This window comes from Argiope bruennichi, chromosome X2 (assembly GCF_947563725.1).
Source record: "Argiope bruennichi chromosome X2, qqArgBrue1.1, whole genome shotgun sequence".
Lineage (NCBI taxonomy): Eukaryota > Metazoa > Arthropoda > Arachnida > Araneae > Araneidae > Argiope > Argiope bruennichi.
In genome coordinates, this window is record NC_079163.1 from 58381415 (window position 1) to 58405869 (window position 24455).

At 29.5% G+C, this 24455-nt stretch overlaps 1 protein-coding gene across 1 annotated transcript in view; it reads left to right on the plus strand.

Annotated features, from left to right (window-relative positions):
* Nucleotides 1–254: 254 nt before the first annotated feature.
* Nucleotides 255–24455, plus strand: part of LOC129960836 (cubilin-like) — a 131616-nt gene continuing 107415 nt past the window's right edge. Inside the window, exon 1 of the mRNA XM_056074505.1 lies at nucleotides 255–343. Within this exon, the coding sequence (XP_055930480.1) occupies nucleotides 335–343 (9 nt within the window). The 5' untranslated portion in view covers nucleotides 255–334. The remainder of the gene's footprint in view (nucleotides 344–24455) is intronic.

Consider the following 24455-nt stretch of genomic DNA (forward strand, 5'->3'; position numbering starts at 1 on the left):
AACGGCCGAATGTGACATAATCATTTTTTGACTTTAATATACAAAGCACATGTATAATGCAGCCAGAAAAAAAATTTGAGGACTTTACTATAAGATTATTCATCTTACTGAAATATCATATATAATGTAATATACAACTAAACTGAACTACTAAATACTGAAATATCATAATATAATATACAGGGTGTAAAGTCTTGAAAATATTAAAAAATCATTAGAAAAACTGTTTTTGATATAAATATCTTTTTACAGGAAAGAATAATGGATGCGATGTCATCGGTAACAACAGACATGCTGATCTAACAAGAAAACAGTGTTTGAAATAAGGATCAAAATGAAAAAGGTATGTATCTATCTATAATAGTTTTTTAAATACTTTTTTTTCAGTGCAATACTTTGTGAGCACCTATAAAATGTAATTAATAATGCTTTGAAAACTAAACATTCATAATTATTAATTTCAGAGGAATTTGAGTGCACAGTTTTGGATGTTTTATAGAGTGGTAGCCTATCATGTTGGCCATAGGTTTCTTTAAAAAACATGCTTTAGATAAAATATTTGAAGTTAACTGTCATAAATCTTTAAACTTTAAAAATTCAACGGGGGGAGCAACAGTCGATCGGGAATCGTCAGGACATACCGGGAGGTCGGGAAAAATCAGAGAAATTTATCATAAAACTGGAATTTTTTTTATAGATCGCTAATTTTTATCGCTAATATGATAATTCGTTGGTATTTTTATAAGCAGAAAAAAACCAACTAATAGAAATCAAAAACAAATAACTAACAAACAACTAATAAAAATAATTGGCAACTAATAAAAATGAAACTAGTCTAAAACAGAATATGGATGAGAAAGTTTAACCATCATATCTAATTTATTGCATATACGTACAAATATACAGTATTTTCACTGCGAGGTTTTGATTGCCTTTTTTTCAGAACGACAAGTTATCGGCATAATTAGAGAAAATAGTTTTGCGTACTATGGGGAAAAGAAGACTAACCAAAGCCCAGTTCCTGTTATTGTTAGGATTTTACGCTTTAATGAGCTTCTTTTATTTAAAAAGATGTATATGGAGCTATCCTCCCCCTCTTTTCTTCCTTCGAACGTCAAATCGACCATACCACGTGATACGAAAGCGAAAGTATGAATTTTGGGTATTAATATTCAAGACTGGTTTAAAATATTGACCCATTAATGTAATTGAAAAACAATTTATTTTAATTAAATAAGTATTTTACAATAATCCTTTTTTCCGTCTTCTCGGAGATCTTTTGGTTGAATTATGAAGTATCGTACGTTAGTGCTACTATTTCTATAAAACATTTTTTTACTGTTTAAACATTATGAACAAAGATTACTAAATTCTTCCTACGAATAGATGCTTTGGAAGTATATCAGGGTGGATGTTTATTGCTAATATTTTCTTTTAACAGTTTTTTTTTATTTTGTGGTCGTTTAAAATTCCCCAAACATTCAACAAAATGCACTATACAATATTAAACACGAGAAATTAATTTGTATAATACATTGAAGGTACACATGCCTCTTGTAAATTTTTTTATAAAAAAGAGACGGGCAGCATTTTTCTTATATGGTTTGATGTCTATGAAACTGCTTGCCACAAAAACTTACAAAATTCATTCATACTATCTTTTTTTTTTTTTGAAATTTATACCTCTAAAACAATGTTCTTTTTATGCAATGAAGAAAAAATTGATAAGGACCCATTTTCCGATTTTTTTTCTCTATTTTACGAGTTCAACATTGGTGAGAGTGCGAGCTATTTTTTTATTATTATAATTGGTGAGCTAAAAGTCAATGCAATTTTGATTTCATTGAAGAATTTTTTTTTCTGTCAGTAAAATTATTGTTCAGTTCTGATTGGCGTGTTAATAAACAGTATGGATACAGGTGACCCCATTGGAAGGAAACAAATCATTTCATACTTAAGCACTCAGCCAATGTACATATACTTTTTTTATTGCATTTTTCGTGAGTAAATTTGGCACATAGTTCTGAAATATGACTGGTTGGCCAAAAGTTGGTCTTGATAGCCATGTATCTTCTATTATTGGTTAATATGTTTGCAAAAATAGAGAAGAGTTTTACAAAATTAAAGTTATCTGAAATTCAATAAGTGAAAATGATGGGGCATTTTGAGAATTAAATTTTATTTTACATTGATTTTAATTAAAAGAGTAAATATTTTTTTTTTCAAATAAAGTTTAGAACATATTGTGCAATAATTAAAGAGAATAAAATAAAGCGATATTGTTCTGAAGATATTAGAAACATCAGAAAAATGACAGGGAGATTTCTTAAAAAATCTGGAAAAGTCAGGGAAATTCAAACAGCAGAAATGCTGGCCACCCTGTTCAAGCTATACATCTTTTTCTAATAACACACATGAGATAAATCTGTTTTGAAATAAAATCCATCGCTTAAAATTAATATTTTACGACTTTAATTTATACCTCTGCTGTAGCTTCTACACCTCATGATAATTTACAAAATAGAAGCACAAAATTCAAATTTTCAACCAAAGAATTCAAAAAACTCTTTATATAAATATTCAGTTAATATTAGTCTAACAGTAAAAAGTTAAACTCAAAAGAAAGTAAGAAACTTATTTAATATATCTAAGAGTCGATATACACTTTAATGACTCTGCTGATACTGCAGTACAGTTTTACTTCCTAATTAATTTATTAATTTTTAAATGTATAAATTGAACAAATGAAGCATATGCATTCTTTAATATATTATGAATACTTCAGAATACCACAGAAAAAATTCTAATGCAGTAAAATTTCTTACTAGAAATGGCAGTCGGTTTAAACTAAAATATGTTGAAAGATAATGAATTAATAAATAAATTGAACTGTACTGTAATAACATAATTTTCGTTCAATTTTGGTCCACAACGATGTTCAATACTAGATGTTACTAGATTGTGTTAATTATCATGACGAAATCTTTCTTTTTGAAATACTAATTACGATTTTTGGGAGTTTCCATTCAATTATAAGAATCCTGGTATTTTGTATAACATCCTATGTATGAATCTTTCTAAAGTTTTGACAGTAAATAATGTTAGCACTTGAAACATCTGTTTTCATATTGATTTGCTTTTCAGACACTTTTGTCACATGAGTAACTACCTTTATGAGAGAATAAAAAATGAAAAGAATTGATTTTACAATAAGTGTGCTGCATATTTAGAAATAATATATTAACCAATGACGTTAGAAATGATACATTAAAAATTAACTTCTTTAAGTATTAATAACAGTTCCAGAAGAAAGAAATTCAAATAGTTGATAATCTTTCGAGAATTCGCCTTCTGTAAATGAAATAATTTTTTTTAAAAAAAACAAGGAACCTTTCATGAAAATAGTTCATTCATTCCTTCGTTGTTTCCTAAATTAATCTTACTAATAATTAATTATTATAAAATAACTGAGTCTTGGTAATTAAAGTCATTAAAAAGTATTCATATTTGCGAATTCGTTATTAAAAGAAGGAGTAAATAAAGTATATTAACTTTAAACTACTATTAAATTCGTTTTGATAACCTTTGAGAAAGAATTAAATAAGAAAACATTAAACATTATTATGTATGCAATTAGAAAATAATCTCAATGTACACGTTTTGAAGCTTAGCTATTTTCGCAAAGCATTACAGAACAAATATTAATGATGCGCTTCTTGCACACTAATTGTGCTATTGTTATGTAATAATTTCAATTTAAATCTCTGAGACATACAGGTTGCTGTATCATGCAAAAGCAGAAATTGTAGTTGGTTTCTTATTCATTATTTGATGAATTTAATAAAATCCATTTTTAGAAAACCATACTTATTAATATACTAAAGAAACATTTATAATTTTTTAATTATTCTTTTCTACTCTTTTATCTTAATATTTTTTATTCATTATTATAAACACTGCTTCATTAAAACATTGCTTTCTTAAATTCATTTCCATGCGGTACAAAACAAGGATTATCATTTTATTTAATGTATCAATTTTTTTATGGCTGAATTCTGAAAATAATTTTAAAAAGTATTGCCATCGACAATTCATAAGTGCACTAATTTCAATATTCTAGCTTATTAGAGGATCGAGTGATAAATCGATTATAAAACTTAAATATTACAAATCTGAAACCTGTCAAGTTAAATAAAAGTATACAAAAAGCGACAATGAAAGTTGCTTTTTACTTTCCCAAGACAATTATTTTTCGTATATACAAGAAAATGAAAAAAAAAAAAAAAAAATGAAAATGCTATTAACAACTTTGACACCATAAAATAAATTAATTGACAGTATTACATAATTCTTTTCGAACAATTGCTTGTCAAACAAAGCATAGTTAAACAACCAAAATGTTTGAATAAAAGGGTATTAAGAGTGCACAATTTAAAAATCGACGGAAAAAAATTCTGTTGCGTCATTCAACTGTGAAATTGTGCCTTCGGCATAATCATTAGAATTCAAGTTCTTATAAATCTGTCTATCTCCTGATTTTTTTTTTTTTTTTTTTTTTTTTGCTGCTGCTTTGGCACAAATTATCGTCGGGCGCATCATAGCCTCACAGTGTAGCATGAAAGCGTACTTGAAGGAAAAACTCCGTTAAGTCCATATTCGATAATGCTGAATAGGGTTGGTTTTTGAAAATTTTATTTGACTTTGAACTAGTTATTTATATCTTTTTCCTTTATGTCCTTTTTCGTTTACCATTGTTGTAGTTACCATTCGTTATGGTATGCCATTAAAAAAAGGAATCTGTTTAATTTTAGTATAAAAGTATCTTTTAGTGTTTTTTTTTTTCAAACTTCAGGATTTCTACCCAACTGAAGATTGAAAGTATAATTTCTTCCAATATTTTCCCACCGATTATTAGCAAGCAAAGACGCAACTTTTGTACTTTATTAGAAATCGATACTCGAAAAATCAACCGCCCCCCCCCATTATATATAATTTTTTTTTAAATTCTCGAAGCTTTAAAATGATTCCTCGTTCATTTAAACAAGTGAATATTCATGCATCCCACTTTTTTAATGCAAAAGGCTATGTTAATAGAGAATTCAAGGAGCAACAGAACATTCGAATTGCAATAATATTAATAAATAATATGTAATTAATAAGTAGTAATTTTAATAGTGTTAGAAAAAGAACATTTTTGGTTCATTTTAAAAACATTTCAGAAAATAATATGCAAATTCATTTTAAAAGATTTCATTAACTTTAATAAAGGATTAGTAAAGCCCTTTTAATACAACAATTATAGAATAAAACTTCAAAATAAGCAATATATTTGTCAGGTATGAAGTTTTTTCAAATAATGCGAATTTTTTTTGTTGCATTGAGTGTACATATAAATTGTACTTTTCCAAATAAATTGAAACTTTAAAATTATTCGCTTATTATCTTTGAAGACGCACTTTTTTAATAAAATAATTCAAGAAGAAAAAGCAATTTAATAACATTTTTCATTTCGATTTCAAAGTAAGTAAACTAAATTATAATTATAGGAGGTACCTTAACATAGTGTTCGTAAAGAAATGTAAAAGTGCTGGAAATAAATTTAAATTACCGATAAATTAACATTAAAAATATTTGCTTTTTCTAAGTAGCCCTATATTTTCAAATATCTTGTTTTAATTTAATTTCCAAATTAGATTAACTTTTTTTTTTGCTTAAGAAATTGTTGCGAAAATGAGGGGGTGGTTGAGTTCTTAAAAATTCTTGAAAGCGGGGGCACTAGAGCGACTGTGTCACACAGTTTAAACACTGTAGTCACGAATTCCGGGTAGGTCACTTATAGCTCACGAGAATCGGCTGGCATCCCCCCCCACGGTTTTCCATTTTAGTGAAGAAACTGTGAGTCGCACAGAACTAAATGCTCTGTGTGGCAATTTGCGTTATGTTAGTAACGAGAATCACGAGACGCAGAAACTACCTGCTATGCCTCCGTTAGCTGAGTATCAAAGTGTGACTGGCTTCAGCCTTAGTAATTATATTTCCTCAATTGCTAAAGCAACGTTCATGCTCCATTCAGGACTCGAATCCATCATCTAAAACGTATGGATGCGCTTCACTTCGGTAGTGATATTCCTTGCTTCAATATATAGTGATATTCCTTAGAATTCAAGTAAGATATGGCCGTCTATGCCGGAATGAATGACTGATGAATTTAGCATCAATAGTTAGAATTCAAGTAAGATAGGGTCATATATGCTGAAATTAGTGACTGATGAATTTTGAATCTGTCGGAAACGATCTTCCGCCTATCAGGATTGACATTAATTCAACAAAGCAAATGGTACTATGCCAACTGTACGGCAATTATTGATTTCAAAATAGGCGATTCAGTTGAACTACCTGTGCATTCGTATAGTAAAGATGATTGATTACACGATTTATTCCTTTGTAGAACTGTATAACAAAAACTTTTCTGGCTTTTCGATGATAATATATTTCAAAATTTGAAGATAATTTTTCAGAAAAAAATTTTCAGATACAATGAGTATCATTCTAATTATAATTTTTCAATTGAAAAAATGCTTTAAATGACGAAAAAAAATTATTTATTAAATGTTATCTGAATTCATTGTAGTAATACTGAAGAAATAAAAAATCCTAATCTTTATATACAGGGTGGTTATAATTAAAGTTCCACTTTGAAATGGTCGTAAAAGGAAAACTACTAGACTGGATCTTATCAAACTTGGTAATAATTTAAATTACGTCATGAGAATTTCTTTTCTGCCAAAAAAAAGTTCAAAAACTCACTATCAGGGGTGAAATGGCGTTGTATCAATATTGTTAAGCAAATTAGGGAATGAAGATACCGGTTTAAAATGTGTTTAATCATTTCTGAAACATGTTACTGCACTTTTTTTCTTGCGTACAAGTGGAATATTTGTTTTACGGTTTTTTGCCGAGCATTCGAATCCATAAAAAAAATTGCAGTGGCATTTTTAATTTCGTCTAAATATTTTTTTTCAAAAGTTGATAATGCTTATCTCTAAGGTTTAGTAATTAACTATTGGATCATGATTCGAGTAAATACCCTGTATGAGAGAAATTTCTTAATTATGGAAGTCCAACTAAAAATATAGAACCACAAATATCACCATTATATCTCTAAAGATTAAACTTTTTATACACGCTGTAACGATAATAAATCTCATTAGTTTACACTGAAATAAACCTTTAAATTCATCACCACCTAGCTCTAACCTTTAAAACTACATCTTTAAATTACATTCTGGTGTTAATTTTTTCGGATCATTATTTATTGTGTTTATAGCCTTGCTCTTTTGATTAGCAATCAAAAATTATTAATAGAAAAGGCATTAAACAAAATGTAAAGTTATATTGAAGGATAATTTTTTACGTTCTGCTACTTACAAGAAAACCTAATCAATTATCCACCTGCCATTTGCTTTGAATAATTAGTTAAAAAAATTTCTAGCATTAAAAGCAATGCTTAAGTTTTATAATGAACGAAAAGACCAGAAATACTTTTTTTTCTATTGTAAAAAAATTGCTGTGTGTCTAATCAGAAAATAAATTATCCATGATTATGACAGATGCTTTGAAATAATTATATTCGATATGCATACAAATCACGCTGCGTGAACATTATATATAGACGTATATTCTATAGACATATATTTAAATCCTCTCTTTATTTCAGAATGGTGGGAACTATATAGTCATTAAAGTTGTGTCTGAGTATAGTTAAATAGCTATGTGTTATGAAATTTGACTAATTGCTGCCCCTTCTGGCGGGAAACTCCGGAGTAAATCTTCCTATTCTGAAAACAGTATAAGACAAGAGGAAATACCAGTTACATTGCTGCAGAGAGTTATCGATTTATTAAAAAGACACGTCGTACCCATTAATATTGAGAACAGAATGGTTAAAATGCTCATTTGTCATTTCACATTTTTCCGAAATTCGGTCTTCACAAGAAACAAAAGAAAGAAAAATATGATTTTTCGGACCAAGAACTATGACCCTTGGATACATTTTCCTGTGCGAATTACTCAAATAGCAAGTTTTCGCCAACATTGCAGAACTTTCGATATTTCTGTTGCTTGTATCAGAAAAAAATATGCTATGCTCTAACGCAAATATGCTAAAATAGGCGAAGAAAAAATTCAAACGAGGTCTCGATTCTGCATTTAGATGACGGTGAGTTGTTTGATTACAGAAAATAAAAGTGCCTTGTGGTAACTAGTTTTTTTTTTTTTCTCTTTTTGATAAGTTTTATAAATACATATAGTTTTGAATTATATACAGTTTCGGAATTCGCGAACAAACATTTCTGCATTTTAAGTATTTTGTTTGAAGCACAAATATGAATAATGTGTCTCTTCCTACTAAATCGATAACCTCTTTCTAATTAACATTTCCCTCTTTCTTTATTTCCTTTTCGATATATGACGGTTAATTTCGGAATTTGCAGCAAGTGTTTCTGTAGCAGGTTTCACTGCGTAGCACACAGCCATTTTACTATATCTAGACACCATTTTTACGATTATAACTATTTCCGTCTGAAGTTAAGAGGGGGAGGCATAAAAGATTTAAGTAAGCACTCTGTAGATTTGTATTTGAATGGTAATTCTAATATTAACCGATAAGTAATTGCACATTATTTTAAAGACTCCGTAGTACAAGCTTTCTAGTAATATTTTGCAGATGAATGAACTTTTAACTTTTATTTTATCTTACGGAAAGATCATTATAAGAATTGCAATCATTAGTAATTTGTATCTGGTCTTTTCTGGATTTGCCTTGCAAAGCAAATGACATTTGGTTTATTGAATCAGTTTATTTACATAGTATTAACGTAAAACTTAATTTTATTTATGCTGTTTAAGTAGTATAATTTTAAGTGTTAGCAACGTTTTTCCTTAAAACATTTTCAATGTTAGAATCCGTAATACTGTTGGTAAAATATAAACGGATTCTTTTGTTTAATATCATTATATAAAGCCAATTATTTAATGAAGCGTGAAAAAAATGCTTTCCTTAAAAATTATAATGCCAACACATCCAGTTATTAGATATCCAGTGACAAAGTGAAACTATTGGAAAAAAGTTCCGACTTCTTTGATGAATGATTTCTTTTTGTGAAAAATGTTTTGCGGCATATTATGTGAGGCATTTTGTGTTATTAAAAAATAAATTTATTCTTTAAAATACTCACACGTTCACATAAAAACACACAAAATTGCAGTGATACCGATTTGCGAGCATATTTACTGTGTGATTATAGTATTTTTTTTATTGTGTTATCATAGTGCATATCAAAAGAATCAATTAGCATGTCATAAAAATTACTGAATATTCTTCTAGCTGGCTTTGAATATTTTTAAAAGAAGTCTAATTAAATTGTCACTTTAACCCCTTGGAAACTCAATTTATTCTGAGTTTATGGATAAAAAGATATCATTTTTGATGTTTATTTTCATAATTAAATACTTTTTTATGTAGACAGCATCACTGAAATCCAAATTTTCAAAAAAAAAAAAAAAAACATTTGAAAAACTAGGGTTTTTTGTTTGTTTGTTTGTAAACATAGCTTTCTGCATTGCCTAATAGATTTGATTTGTGAATATTGAAAGCTCGCTAAAGTGTAACATAGTGAATAAATATTTTTAATGCTGACAAACAGGTTTTATTTTTATCATATTTATTTAAGTCATTTCTATTGCTACGTATTTAATCATCAAAACTGGATCGCATATGATAAATGCGAAAACAAGTTACTACGCAGACTCAACATCAAAATCTGGCCAAAAGAAAAAATCTAGTCTGTCTTTCTCTTTATTATCCCGCTTTGAACAACAAACTACAGGCTGGCGCGTTGGGTTTGATTTCTTTTCTGTTGGTAGAATATGTTCGGTGAAGTGTCTGTCAGAGAAACGTGATGGAGAGTTTGAGAAAACGGTCGCTTTTTTTAGAGGAAATTTCAGCTGAGTGGTATAGTTTTATTATCTCCTGTATTATCCTTGGTGCTGTATTGCAAATGACTCCTCTTTTCTGCTGTTTTCGTGTACTAGACTATGAATTTTCTAAATCTACATATAGAAAAGGCAGATTTTTTAAAAAAATATTTCTCTCTCTTCTTTTAATAACAATGTAACTATATAAACTTTGATATCCACATTATGTTCTCTTTTAGATCCATTGAAGTCCATTATAAATTAAAGTTTCATTTTTCTGACCAATAACTGCAGCTATACTAGTGTATAATAGAGAACAACATTATATCTTTCTTGTTTTTCCATTGCAGAATTCTAGTTATTCCTTTTGAAATGCAGCTTATTCTCCTTTTTTCAGTTGCATTTCTTTTCTGTTCAGACAGATTTTGCTTTAAATACACGTTGTAAGATGTTGGTAATATACTAAGTGTAATGGTGTATAAAAACACAGGCCTGCGGAAAAAAATACAAGGGAATTGATAGCTGTACTTTATGCATGTTTTGGCGCTGAAATAAAAAAAGATAATGTAAAATTTCTATCACGTCACGTTTTTTTGAAAAATTCAATTTTACTTGGATTTTTATAAACATCTTCCATTAAAAAATTTTTCCGGCTTTGAATTTCTTTCCTCCCTCCAGACCAACATTCTTTTGTAGTGAAACCTTTAGAATTCCCATCTGTGACAACGCTTCGGCCAAAGGAACCTCTTTCAATTGGTACAGGAATCCAGAAAAGGAATTTATTAAGTACATTGAGGAAGAGGAAAACCTGTTTTATTGTACTGATGTTCCCGGATTGAGGAGTAAATTTAATATCCCCTACGATAAAAATAAATGTAGGCTGTTTAAAGATTCATCGAAAAGGATGTCCTTTATCACGGAAGCCAGCATGCAGTTATACCAGTTAGATACTCGGTGTATTTAAAAGAACGCTATGAAAACTTTGCTCTCGTTCTCAACAAAATAAAATATGCCGACTACTTTTACGGTGATTTGAAAACTATCTGCATGCTTCGTGATCAACAAGGCGGATATTCAAAGTTCCCGTTTCATTTTTGAGTGGGGCAGCCATGATGACACTCACCATTGGGTAAAAAAAGAATGCCCGAATCAGACCAAGTCTTTTACCAGGCACCAAGAATTCTGTTTGGCATAGATTAGTTGAGCCAAAAAATGAAGTATTATCACCCTTTATGCATATAAAATTAGGTGTAATAAAGAAAATGCCAAGGCTATTCCAAAATATGGCGATTGTTTCAAATACTTGTGCAAAAATTTCCCGGGTTATTTGAAGCCAAGTTAAAAAAAGGGAATGTTTGTTGGTCCAGATATCCAGATATCTGCAAGCTTATGAAAGATAAAAAATTTGAGACTAGCAAGACAACAAAGGAAAAAGAAGCTTGCATTGCCTTCGAAGTTGCCGCCTGTAAATTTTCAGATAATTGCAAGGATCTTGACTGTAAAGCAATTATTATGAAAATGCTGCACAAATTTAATGTGTTGGGTTGCTCAATGAGTGTCAAAATATATTTCCTTTGTTCATATGTGAACTTTCCCCCCAACAATTTAGGAGCAGTCAACGAAGAACAGGGTGAAAGGTATCACCAAGATATCAAAGATATGGAATTCAAATATCAAGGAAGTTGAAAAGTTGAAACTAGAACATGCTTGCATGGATGTTAACACGAGATAGGCCAGAGATTGAACATAAAAGAAGAATGTCAAAAAGAAATTTCAGATGATAAAGAGTACTACTTAAATAGAAACTTTTTTTTCTCATTTTAAAATTTGTTTCAAACTTTCATGTACACATATGTAATATTTACTTCTCTTGGTCAACTGCCTATTTTAAGTATGTTACCTTGATAAAAAAAAAAAAAAAAACTAAAATAGAATTTTGATTATTTTCTTCTAGAAACTGCACCATAATTTGTTGTAGAAAGTTTAAAACAAAAGGAATTTCTTCAGGTATTTGTAAACCATGCCTTTTTCAACAGACGTTTGAAAATGATGGACAGCAAGGTTACATATTATGCTGTAACTTTATTGTGTTCATTGTTTGTTGCAACGTGTTTTGTTGTAGTAAAAATCGTAATTATGTGAAATATTTAGAAAATGAACCCAATTTTAGTGTGTTTAAAATAGTAGAAATTGTACGTTTACAATTTGTATGCATTGTAAATAGCCTAAAATTCTTATAAATAGTCAATTCTTATAAATTGTTTAAAATTCTTATAAATAGTCAATTCTTATAAATTGTTTAAAATTCTTATAAATAGTCAATTCTTATAAATTGTTTAAAATTCTTATAAATAGTCAATTCTTATAAATTGTTTAAAATTCTTATAAATAGTCAATTCTTATAAATTGTTTAAAATTCTTATAAATAGCCCATTCTTATAAATTGTTTAAAATTCTTATAAATAGCCCATTCTTATAAAATTGCCTAAATTGGTCATTTGATAAAACGCCCTCTGAATGTGATATGTGTAAGTTATTTTCCCCCTCCCCTAAAATTCCCATTCCATCATGAAGTTCTTTGCACAATGTTGTGGATGTTGAATGACTGGGTTCGCCTGTAGGCTAATTTTAAATAGGAATTTTTAATCCTGGGCAACCTATATCTTAATCAGGTTGCTTTTCTTGCGTTACATACCAGACAGTAAGCAATGTATGAGAGTAAAAGCATATTAATGAACGAATTATCCTCACCTTTATTTAATGGGCATATATTGATTCGTTAGTTGGATTTTTGTAGAGAAGATGTCAGGTCTGACTATTCTGCAGCAAACTCTTGCTATTTATTTTAAAATCGTTGTCCTTTTTTAATGTTAAAACTGTATATGTTAACTATTGCTCTAGAAGCACGAATTCGTAAGCGTGAAATCATTCTTTTTGTAGCTCCTTTACTCAATCAAAAACGAAAAAAATCTCTTGTTAAGGCAAGTAGGACTATCATGTGAATTTCTTGTCTTTATCTACGGGACGATGCATTTGTGATGGCAGCAAGAGGCTTAATCGGATTTCATCCTATTTCATAGTCTCCGTATCCGGAGGACGAAATGAGTGTCGCCTGCAATCACGTCTTCAGAATTCTAATTAACTTCACTGCTTCTCGACATTCGGGCGTCCAAATTCCATTTATTCTGACTAGTGGCAACTGTTTTTTTTTCATGGACGTTTGCTCTCTGTCCGTCGTAGTTCTTTAAATGTCTTCTTGTAGTCGGCAGTGATCTAATCTTCGTCTTAAGGGATAATGTTCATTGAAAAACTGCAAATTAGAAATTCATCGCAGTTTACTATGACTATCGCGTTGAAGATATTGGAACATTTTATTCAGATAGGGAATAATTTATAAAATCATTTAAGGGAGTTTTATGCGTTCATACCACCATTTATTTTGAAGCATTACGTACTTTGAAAAATACCGAACTTTTTTTTTTGACTAAAGGAATCTCATACCAATTGTGGGATATGAAAATAAATAAAAACGTTGTCTTGTATTTCTTTTCCCGTTTTAAAGGCGGTGAATTTGGAAAAAGCTCTTATAAATAAAAAGAAATATAAATACATTTCATAATACTATAATAATAAAACATTTTAGGAATTTTATGAAATCGCTTGCTTAACTACTAATAAAAAAATCTGGAAAAATGATCTTAAGTGTTTAAAATGTTGCTAAAGTAAAAGCATCATACATATGCAAGTGCATGTTCATATATAGAGATTATTACGTACTTTGTCAATCGTAAAAATCGTCATAGACATCTTTTTACGATTAAAAATGGCAAAATTCATGAATATTTAGTGAGATAAACTTCTTTCATATTTTGACCTATCTGTTTTAAAAATCGGATATAAAAAATTACTGTCATCATTGGGTGATTTTTCATTTTATGGCTGTCCAATGATATCATATGTTATACCATCTGTTTTTACTTCTTTTCCTGCTTGATTGTTTGGCTTATCAACTGTTGCTTGTGGTGCATCCAATAAAAGCTACTGCTCAGATGTAGATCTCTCAGAGTTAATTGTTGCATGCTTTTCTCGTTACGGTTCAACATCAGGGATCGCTTTCGCATATTTAACTGTTGATTCTGTATCATTCAAAATGACAGAGAATGAGAATGAAAAAGAGACAAAAATGTCAAAATAAGTTATCTTACCCAATTCATTTGAAAGTAGAATTTGAAATTCAAACTTAAAGATGTCTGTCTAACAAGAATTTAAATAAAAGAAAGAGGCAACTGAATTAGCAGCTCAAAATTTGATTACATTGCAACTACAGTAATTTTCAGAACTTTTTAAGATTTGAAAACTTCAAGTACTTATTCAATTTACATTTTCTAGTGTACGAAATTACAAAGATAAATTCTTGTAATCGTGAAACAATTCAAACTCAATATTTTGTTGAATCAGCATCTTCCCGGCATTTTTGGAAGTATGTCCGTCTGTCTGTGAACATGGTAACTCAAAAATTCCTTAAGCTGGATGGATGAAAATTGGTATATGGAAAAAATATTTGTTTTAAAGATTTTTATCAAATTTTGAATGAAATCCATTAAGAGGAAGTCCTTCTGTTCTTCTTTCCAAATACAAGTCAACAAGGTGTCTACAAAATAAAAGAGCTGGATAGATAAAATTTCTTATATAGTTTTATCATCTAAAATGCGAATCTGCATGAAATTTAGAACCAAATCCGTCAAAGGGTTGACGCATACATGTTAACGAAATAACTCAGGAATGCAATGAGTTAAATAAATGAAATTCGTTTGTTACCTAGTAACTAATTTTGTATTTTTATATCAAATTTTGGTTTCGATTGAGAAAAGGCTTGCAAAATACATATTGGTTTTTTTGACACATGTATGTTAACTATATAGCAACGATTTATCGCCAAAGATTCATCTCAAAGATCGATATTTGGTAACTATTACTCACCAATGCCATGCAATTAAAGCGCCACTACCGGTTTTCTTTACTGTTCTACGTAGTCCACAGCGTTTATGTGTGGGATTCTGAAAATAAAAATTTAAGCATATGTCTGTGTGGGGGGGGAGAGAAATAACACCTTTATTAGCAGTACATGAGAAAATTTCGGGCTTTAGTGCTGGTTTTAATATATAGCGTTCTACCGTGAATTTTTCAGATTATTAAATAATATAATATCGTCAAAGATTCGATTTTTATCGTGGTGAATTGAAGCATATAAAAGCAACAAGAATTTAATACAAAAGCTTTTTTTCTAGTATTAAATTTTTAAAAAAAATCCCAAGTAATTATTTTAATTTTCATTTCTTATTCAACATTTTTAATATTTAAAAAATTTCTTTAACTTTCTTAACTACTAACGAAACAACCAAGACGTTATTATAAAAAAAAATTGTAAAATGTTGAAATTGATCATTTAAGAAACTGAATTTTAGACTAGTTGAAAACATGAAATGGAAAATTAATTTCAAACACATTAATAGTGAGAAAAATCATTTTATCGATCACTATAAAAATTTGTGATAAGAAAATAAATGCTTATTTTTATGCAATAATATGTAGATTTGAAGCATAAATGAGTTTGACTAATAGCAAAAAAATATAAAACAGAGCAAGTTTAGACTATAACGTTGCTTTTTGAAGTTTTAGATGCAGGTTGAATAAGTAAGCTCGTTTCAGCATAAATAACTAGCGGTCAAATCAACCATGGCTTTAAGGCCTAGGGTACAATATAAAAATGACTAGACTAGATACTTAACATTATCTTTTAGTGGTAATTTCCTTAATTAGAACTGACAACCCATAAACTGAAGAATAGGCAGAAATAACTGCACCACAAAACCATAGAGTAATATCACTAGTATATTTCAAATTTAGAACAAACTAACTAGTTTTACATACCTTATATTCTTGTCTTTCAAGCATACAATGAGTCTTTTCTTCTTGCTCAGTCGATTAAGATATAGCTTTATTATTGAAATTTTTATCAGCTTCTTTTTAGTCTTCAGTTATTAACTATAACTTTGGAATTTCCACTTGACTGTGCTGCAAACTTCCATCACATATCGCTTAGACAGTTTATAAGCATATAACATATCTAGAACATTTTTATTTGTGCTGGAGTAGATTTAAATATTAAATCTTTATATCTCCTTCGTGCGTGTTTTGAGAAAATTTCTTATATCTTCCTTCTTATTCTTATCTAGTCTCAAATGGTAGCAAATGATTGTCATTGTTTTCATACTAATTCTGATATTGCAATAATCAAATTAATGATTGAAGATTTCTCCCAAAATTTGTCGGATATATTTGGTGTGTCATCATGTTAAATATTTTGAGAATCATGCATCGGAATGAAACGGTAAAGAATAGTTTAGAATAGTAAACTTGAAACAAATCTTTCAATATGAAACAAGAAATTATTTTGAACCTTGAAGAACAAGACAGATACTTGCGGATTCTTTTTTAACGTATTTCTGAATAGCGTTCCCTCTCCGGATAAGAAAAATTCTTGTCACCAAAACCATAATAAATATGAAAATAAAAAAGAGGAAAATATCAAATAGTTTCTTATATAATGATGATTAAACTTTGTAACCAATTTTATTGAAATATTAATAATCAAGAGTAATTTTCTTAATTACTTTTGTTTTGCTTACAAATATTGCAAAACCTAAAAGGAAGCGTTTGACTCTCCAATTTTAATCGTACTTACAAAAGCCCTCATCGCTGATATTTCCCAATCTAAGTTTCTCTGATATTCCAAAAATATCTAATCTACTTGCATCATGAATTTATCCTATTGCATGTCGATGCATGAAGGTCAAGCATCGATTGGAAATAGTTTTATAAATCCATCCTTCAAAATGATGGAATAATTCAGCAGCTACATCACTTAATGTCTCTTCGTAAAATTCTGAATCATTAAGAAAACTTAAGGACCCATTTCGGTTGCGTTCTTAACCACGTTAAATTTAATTTTGGTTACAGCGAAGGGTTATTAACTTTCAGCTGAGCGACTTCCGGAACACTTGACGAATTTGCTCACGCATAAACTGGGAAATGGCATGTATCTGTTGTAGGGCAGGAAATGGAATTGTAGACTCTTAAATAAGGCGCATTTTGCTTTGCAACAATTCAGAGAGGAGGCAAACACTAATTGCTCCGTTTGAAATTGCAATCGAGCTAGCACAACTAGAGAAAGGGCTAAAACACAGAATGCCGAGGGGCTATTTAATGAATCTCATCTTAAATGGGGTCAAAATAAGAGTTAATGAGTAGGAATTACTTTGGTTTTTTCCCGCCAACATGGTTAAAGTTTTTCTCTCTTCCCCTGAATTTTGATCTGTAAAATAATTAATTAATTAACCTTTCTTTACAAGATTTTTTTTATGAAATAAATCGGGCTGATATAATTCAGGCTCTAGATTAAGGGAAAAATGTTTTAAAAATCCTAGTAAAAATATATAATAAAAAATTATTAAAAAACAGTAAGATGGAAATATCCATCATCACGCAAATTTCATGTTAAGCTCAGTACAAAATCTTCAGTGTCCCCCTCTTCTAAATTTCTCCACTCATTTTCGATTTTATTAGCAAACAAATTTCAGATTAGTTATGAAAAGGTATTCAAGGAATAGCAAGTTTCTTCCAACCACAACAAACAGCAGGATGAAAAGTTCAAACCCGCTATAATGACTGTGACATTTGATTTTTTTTTTTTTTTTTTTTTTTTTTACAGCTATGTTTCTTATTATGCAATAGTCGTGAAGAAAGTTGCCAGCAACAACCAATTTACAGTACGTCTGTTTAGATTACAATGTTTTGTTCATTAAATGTCATGATGGAAATTTTCATCACCATGCAAAGAAAGGTTAATTAAACCAAACTACGTTATTTTATTTTTCCTCTTTAAAAGCGTTGTAGATGTTTACGTTAAACATCAATAAATTTAAAGAATTGAAGTATTTATTGCTATATATGTATAGCTTTTTATTAAGAACAAATTGAAAATTTTAAATATATATTCATAAGCTTTGCAGGATAAGCATTTAATTTCATATACGAAGAAGCAATGTATATCCATTGCATCAGGCCTATTAAATTAACACCTCTGACTTCAAATAATTATGTCGGTTACAGAAAAACACTTTTATACTTTTTCATCACTCTCATTCTTAAATGCAGTAGTTATCTAATATATAAAAAATAATTTTTGTTTCTTCGTATTTTATGAGCTCCCGTACAGTTCATCTGATTTCGATAAAACTTTGCCATCTTATTGCTTGCACTTGCGCTAAGATTATAGGCATAGTACAATTATTATATAATATATAAAAATGAATGTTTGTTTGTTCCTATTTTATGAACTGCTGTATTGTTCATCCGATGGCGATCAAACTTTGTCAACTTATTACTTTGAACCTAGAAAATTTGCGTTTTTCACATTGGCAGTTGTATGTTGGATGCTCACGAGTCGGGCAGCCAAGATATTCATTGGTTTTTGCTGAAGACGGAAAAACAAAAAAATATTGTCTACCTTAAGTATACTTGAATAATAAAGTTAAAAAATAGAATAAATATTATTTGTACCTCTCTTTTATATATCATTCAATTTCAATGAATGTATTCAATGTCGACTAGAAAATTAATATCATTCTTTCTATCATTCCTAATTAAAGAAGACAGTTATTTCAAATTTCAAACGATATTCTCAAAATCATTTCTTCTGAGGCAGTCACTCGCCGGGTACCAGCTAGTTCTTAATAAAATATATATCACTTCACGTTAGAAAAGATACATTAAATTATAAACAATGCCATTACAAGACTATTTGCGGAAAACAGCTACTTCAGAACAAGAAGCACTTTGCAAATAGATAATCTTTTACTTAGGCAAATAGTAAAAATGAAATTTTTATAAATTTTTTCTGGACAACATATATTATGTGCAGTCTGATTGTAGCCCAGTTGCTGAGTTTTGAACCGTTAACGATAGATGTATACTTCCATTTGCAAAAATGCTTTAATTGTCTAAAAAAAACTTATATTTTATATCATTTGGGCCAATGCTGAAAAATTAAGAAATCTAAATTTTTCTATAATTCACTTGTCTTCGCAGGCATTAGTAAAAAATCATTTAGTAAAAAAAGCCGATACTTCAACTCATGCAGTGAAAAAAAAAATCCATCGTTTTATGAATAGAATTAATTGACTAAGTAATTACTGTTTAAAGTGAAAGAGAACGAATTTATCGTAGCAAACTTAATTTAGAAAATAATGATCAATTTCTGAAAAAAAAATGTTCGGATGGAATTTAAATTGTTATTTCAACGTTTTCTTGTTTTAAATATTCAACAGAGAAACTAAAAACCTTTTTTTTTCTTGCCGAAAAAGCAACCGTAAAATGATACATATTGCGCAACAAGCAGAGAGATAAATAGGATTAAATCAATCCATTATAAAATGAAATTCTATTTTTAAAACAATTTTGGTGAGAAAGTAAATAAACTAAAGACTAAAAACATTTTTTCGTAATATCTGCTCGAAATGACTTCTTTCAATTGGCATAAAAAACCCATCCACTCGAAAAGACTTCTTCCATTTGGCATACAAAAACTCATCCGCTAAACCAACTCTTCTTGCACATTTTACAACACTGTTGCTGTATTAGATTTACATGTTTTAGTAATATATTTATTAATTTTACTTTTTTCTTAGACTCCACTTTTTAAATAATCTCAAAGAAAGTAATCTAATGAACTTAAGTTCGACAATTATGAAGACCACTAACGTTCATTTTCGTATGCAGATGGAATCCCATCATGTTAAAACCACATTCTTGGTTTCACAATAGTGAAACCAGGTTGTTTTAATTAATTTAATAATAATCTGATAGATAAAACAGCATTAATTTTAGCAATGTCTATTGCATAATCGAAAACTGATGGCCGAATTAGAATGATCTTCTACATTTCGCATCAAATATTTACAGATCAATATACTTAGAATCTATTTAGTCATACGTAACGAAGTTATTCTACTGTTCGAAAGTGATTATTAGTCAATTTGAAAAATCAAGGAGGGCCGCGGTGGCCTGGTGGTAAGGTCTCGGCTTCGGAACCGGAGGGTTTCAGGTTCGTGACCCGATTCCATCGAAGAACTGTCGTGTACGGGGGTCTGTTTCACGTTAAATTCGTCATGACCAAATGTCCTCCCGCTGGTGTGGTGTGGAGAGGGGGGTGCTAGCTCAGATGTCGTCCTCCTTATCTGACCGCGGTTCAAAATGACTGACGAGGTCCGTCCCAAAATAACCCTAGTGTTGCTTCAAACTGGACGTTAATATAACCAAATCGAAAAATCAAGGGCTCTTTGTATTTCAAATATTCTTGCATTTATTTTTAGCATTTTTATTGGAATATATTTTTAATTCTAATTTCTGAAGCATAAAACATACTATTGGTCCAATAGGGTTTTCTTCAAATGTGTAATTTTTCATTTAGTAATCTTACGAATATTTTCATTTCATTTTAAACGAAATATATTGAATTTTTAAAAGTTGTAATTTTTTTATTTAAAAAAAAATTGCTTCTCAAGAGAAGAAATCGATAAAGTGTTATTTATTAATAATAAATTACATCTGTTTTATTTATTTAATGTGCGACTATCTCCTTAATGGGGAAATTAAGTTTGTAAAGTTGTAAATTTTGTATAGTGAGACATTTGTTTTTAATTGTTAGAAATTACCTTATTACTGCTAAGGAAATTCCATCAACTACTTTAACGCACCTAAAATTAAATGATAAATGCATTTACCTGTGAGCATTCTGAGATATTTATTTCTGCCACTGTAAAAAGTATATTACATGTTTTTATCCCTTTTTTTTTCACTCTCATCTGTAAGTGTAGCAGTCAATCATTATAAAATTTCTATCATTTCACACTAGAAATGATGCTTTTAGGTAATAAATAATACCATTACAAACATGTTTGAATATTTGCAAAAAACAAGTTTTCCGAAACGAATGTACCATGGCTGGTACATTCCTTCTCTGATGTAACTTAATGGATATGCATTTCGAATTTGGCTTGATTAACCAGGTTATTACTCATAATTTTAGAAATTAATTTCCTAACTAGCATAATTCTGTCTTTTTTGTTTTACAAAATCATTTTATCATAATAAAATTTAAGAAAAAAAATCTTGAGATGTCTCGAAACTGTGTTCTACAAAGGATTAAATAAATGAATAGACATATTAAATCGCTTTTTATAAAATATTTTAACCCTTAACTGGGGACGTGCGGTCTGTGAGACCGCTAGCGATGGATTTTCCGTCACCCCTATTCTATTTTTAGCTAAATTGAATGGATTGACCCTGTAGCTTCCTGTCTTGTGACCTTCAATGCGCGTGCACTTTTTCAACCGATTTCAGCAGATGCTTTTTAAAATAATTCAGTTATCTCTTCGAGCGCGGTCTCTAAGACCGCATCTCCCTGTTAGTGTCCCAGTGATAAACAAGGCAAGGCTAAAACTTGGGCCCCGAAATATCATCCCGTTTACTGATCCTATTATGAAGCAGTGCTCCAGTCACTTTTAAATGAAGCAGAAAGTGATTTTAGTGATAAGGATAATTATACAGAAGAGTTTTTCGATGAAAGTTCGTATTCAACTGATTTTGATATGTATGTTCAAACATAATTCATTATTCTAGTGATAATGTAATTTGAAAAATTTATAAAATATATTAATATACCAAGAGATATATATAAAGAATTTATAGATTGATTTTTATACTAATTCTTTACCTGTATGTTTAAAATGCCCTAGAAAACCGTGCTATGAAAGTCACACAAGCCGATAAAAAAAGGGCCAATTTTACCCATTGTCATTTTTTTTATTTTTCATATAAATGTTGAATTTTACTTTATATTGTCTTCTATATACCTTCATATACTGTAAAAATAAATATGATTTAAAAAGTAAAATTAATATGCCTTTTCAAGAATATTAGTTATTGTAACATGTAATTTGAGAAGAAAATGTGTGTTCCAACGCATTTACTTTTTTTTAATGATAATATATTTTGAAAAATTTCTAAAACATATCTATATATCAAGAAAAATATCTGCAAAATATACTGACAGTTTTTCATACTAATACATTCATTAGAAAATTTAATTTGAGTGTAAATGAAATGCGATCTCGTAGACCGCACCTCCCCAGTTAAGTCCTAAAATTTGACCTCCCCAGTTAAGGGTTAATAGTAAAAAGACTTTGGAAAATGTAGTATTGAGTCCTCATATGAGGTAATCGAAAGAAAGCGAAAACTAATAAAAAATGAAAGCATAATTTCAGTATGTATATGGCCCTTTACTGAGATCTCAGAATTCAGCTATTAATATGGTATAAAACGGTGAGATACGGAGCTCCATAATTCAGTCAATTTTATTATTAGAAGATTGGAACTTTTTTTGCTTAAAATGTTTTTGTGCCAAATATATTTCACTAAAAATGACTAATTGAACAAGCAAACTATAAAATTTAGATTTCATAATTTTTTCAGAATCTTTTATTATTCGAACACCGTAAATGTGCTCAACTCCATTGTCAAACACCTTTACTCTCTGCGTCATCTTCAAAGCGTTTTTCCAGTTCGTAGTAAATGCCTATCTCTAATGGTTTAAAAGTATGGAATTGTGCCACAATTAAAATGGATATCTTGCTTAGGAAGATGGCACCTTTGTTATTTTTAATACTTTATATATTTGGAATACTTCAGTTAACTCGGATCATACTTAAAAACGATGGTGTGTAACAGGTAAATAAAGGCTTTCTTATGAGTTTCGAAACATATAAACAAAGTTTTAATGGGGATTTTTTACTTAAATTGAATTTTGTTCCTAGATAAAATACTGCAACTATGTTTGCATCTGTAATCAATGTTTCCGTTTGTAATCAAATCAATTAAAAAATTTTAATGTTATTATATTAAGAAACTTTTATTAATTTGGTGAATGAAAAAAATCCCTAATTTTTTGATCCTGTAGACAAGTATAAATGTTCATTATGGATATATTTATATGAATTTCTTCCACTTTTATTATATGCATTTAATTTCTGAAAATATACATTTTAATCAGAATTGCTTTGTACAAAATCTGCGTTCTTCCAAAGCAGTTTCTTACATGTATATAAGAAAAAAATATCTAGAATCTTCTCTTTCAACTCCGTTTCATTTATCCAAATGATGAACCTTTAACCTTAACAATATATTACAAAGAGAAAAATAGTAGTGAAAAGTTTAAAATAAGGGAATATTTGAAACAATATATCTTTATAAAAATCCTGTCTGTGATAAAAAAGCGTGCGAAGAAATGTTAATAACACATGTTTTATTCATCAGCTATGCAAAACTATCTAAATCCCCAATAAAATGAACTGTATATAGCTGTTGCATCCAAAAAGCAAGCTTTTAGACAGCAATAACTGTCGCAGTTTATTCAAAACTGAGTTCCTCGCAGTCGGGTAGAATAATTTTCTCGTTTCGCTCCTTATTTCCTCAGTCCTTCTTCAACTGTCACAGAATTTTCGTATGTGACTATGTTTTTTAGATCCAGCTTACAAGAAAATCCTTCCAACTGTTCCTTTTCTTTGTGAGTTCAGGAGGATAGGACCCCTGAGGCAGCTCTAGGTCAACCATTGTGATACCACTGGAGCTGACTGTTGTACAACTTGGTTGTCTAGGATTTTTCACCAAATTGAATAGAGCCGTTTAAAGAACTTTAGATCATCTTTACTATTTCAAAGACTATTAAATGGTAAAGTAGGCAGTTCAAAGTAAGTGAAGTAATGTCGCATGAGTCAAGTTCGGTAAAGTTGCGCAAAGGACACGTTAATATGCAAAATTTAGAGTAAAATTATAAATACAAAAGTAAAAATTGAATTCCAAAAGTCTTTATAAGAGAAATTAAAAGAAATAAAACATAAATAAAAACGAAGCAGCATATAAGTTGAGGAATCAACAAATATTAAAAAATATTAAAAAGGGTAAATCGAATGTTATTAATTAAACTAAAAAAAGTAAAAATGTATGTCAGAAATAATCATAAAAGGTTAAAAAAATCATAATTGAAATCAATTAAAAATTACAATATTCGTCATCTTTATTTAGTTTGATTGGTATTATATGAAATTATGTCTTCCGGTAGGTATTTTGTCTCATTCTTGGGTGGGTGGGGAGAAATCTATGAGCAGAATTTATATCTTCGAGTGTGTGTTTACAGAATTTGTATGTTCGGGCTATGTTCTAAGTGTTCATTCATGTTTAATGTTAAAATGTTTTCTTCAGATGCATTTGAAGTTAATTTGAGCGAATGAGGTTTCGAAACCGTAACATCTGGAGAAAGTGATTTGACATCAACAACGGAGATGCTGATGTTATTTGTGGGC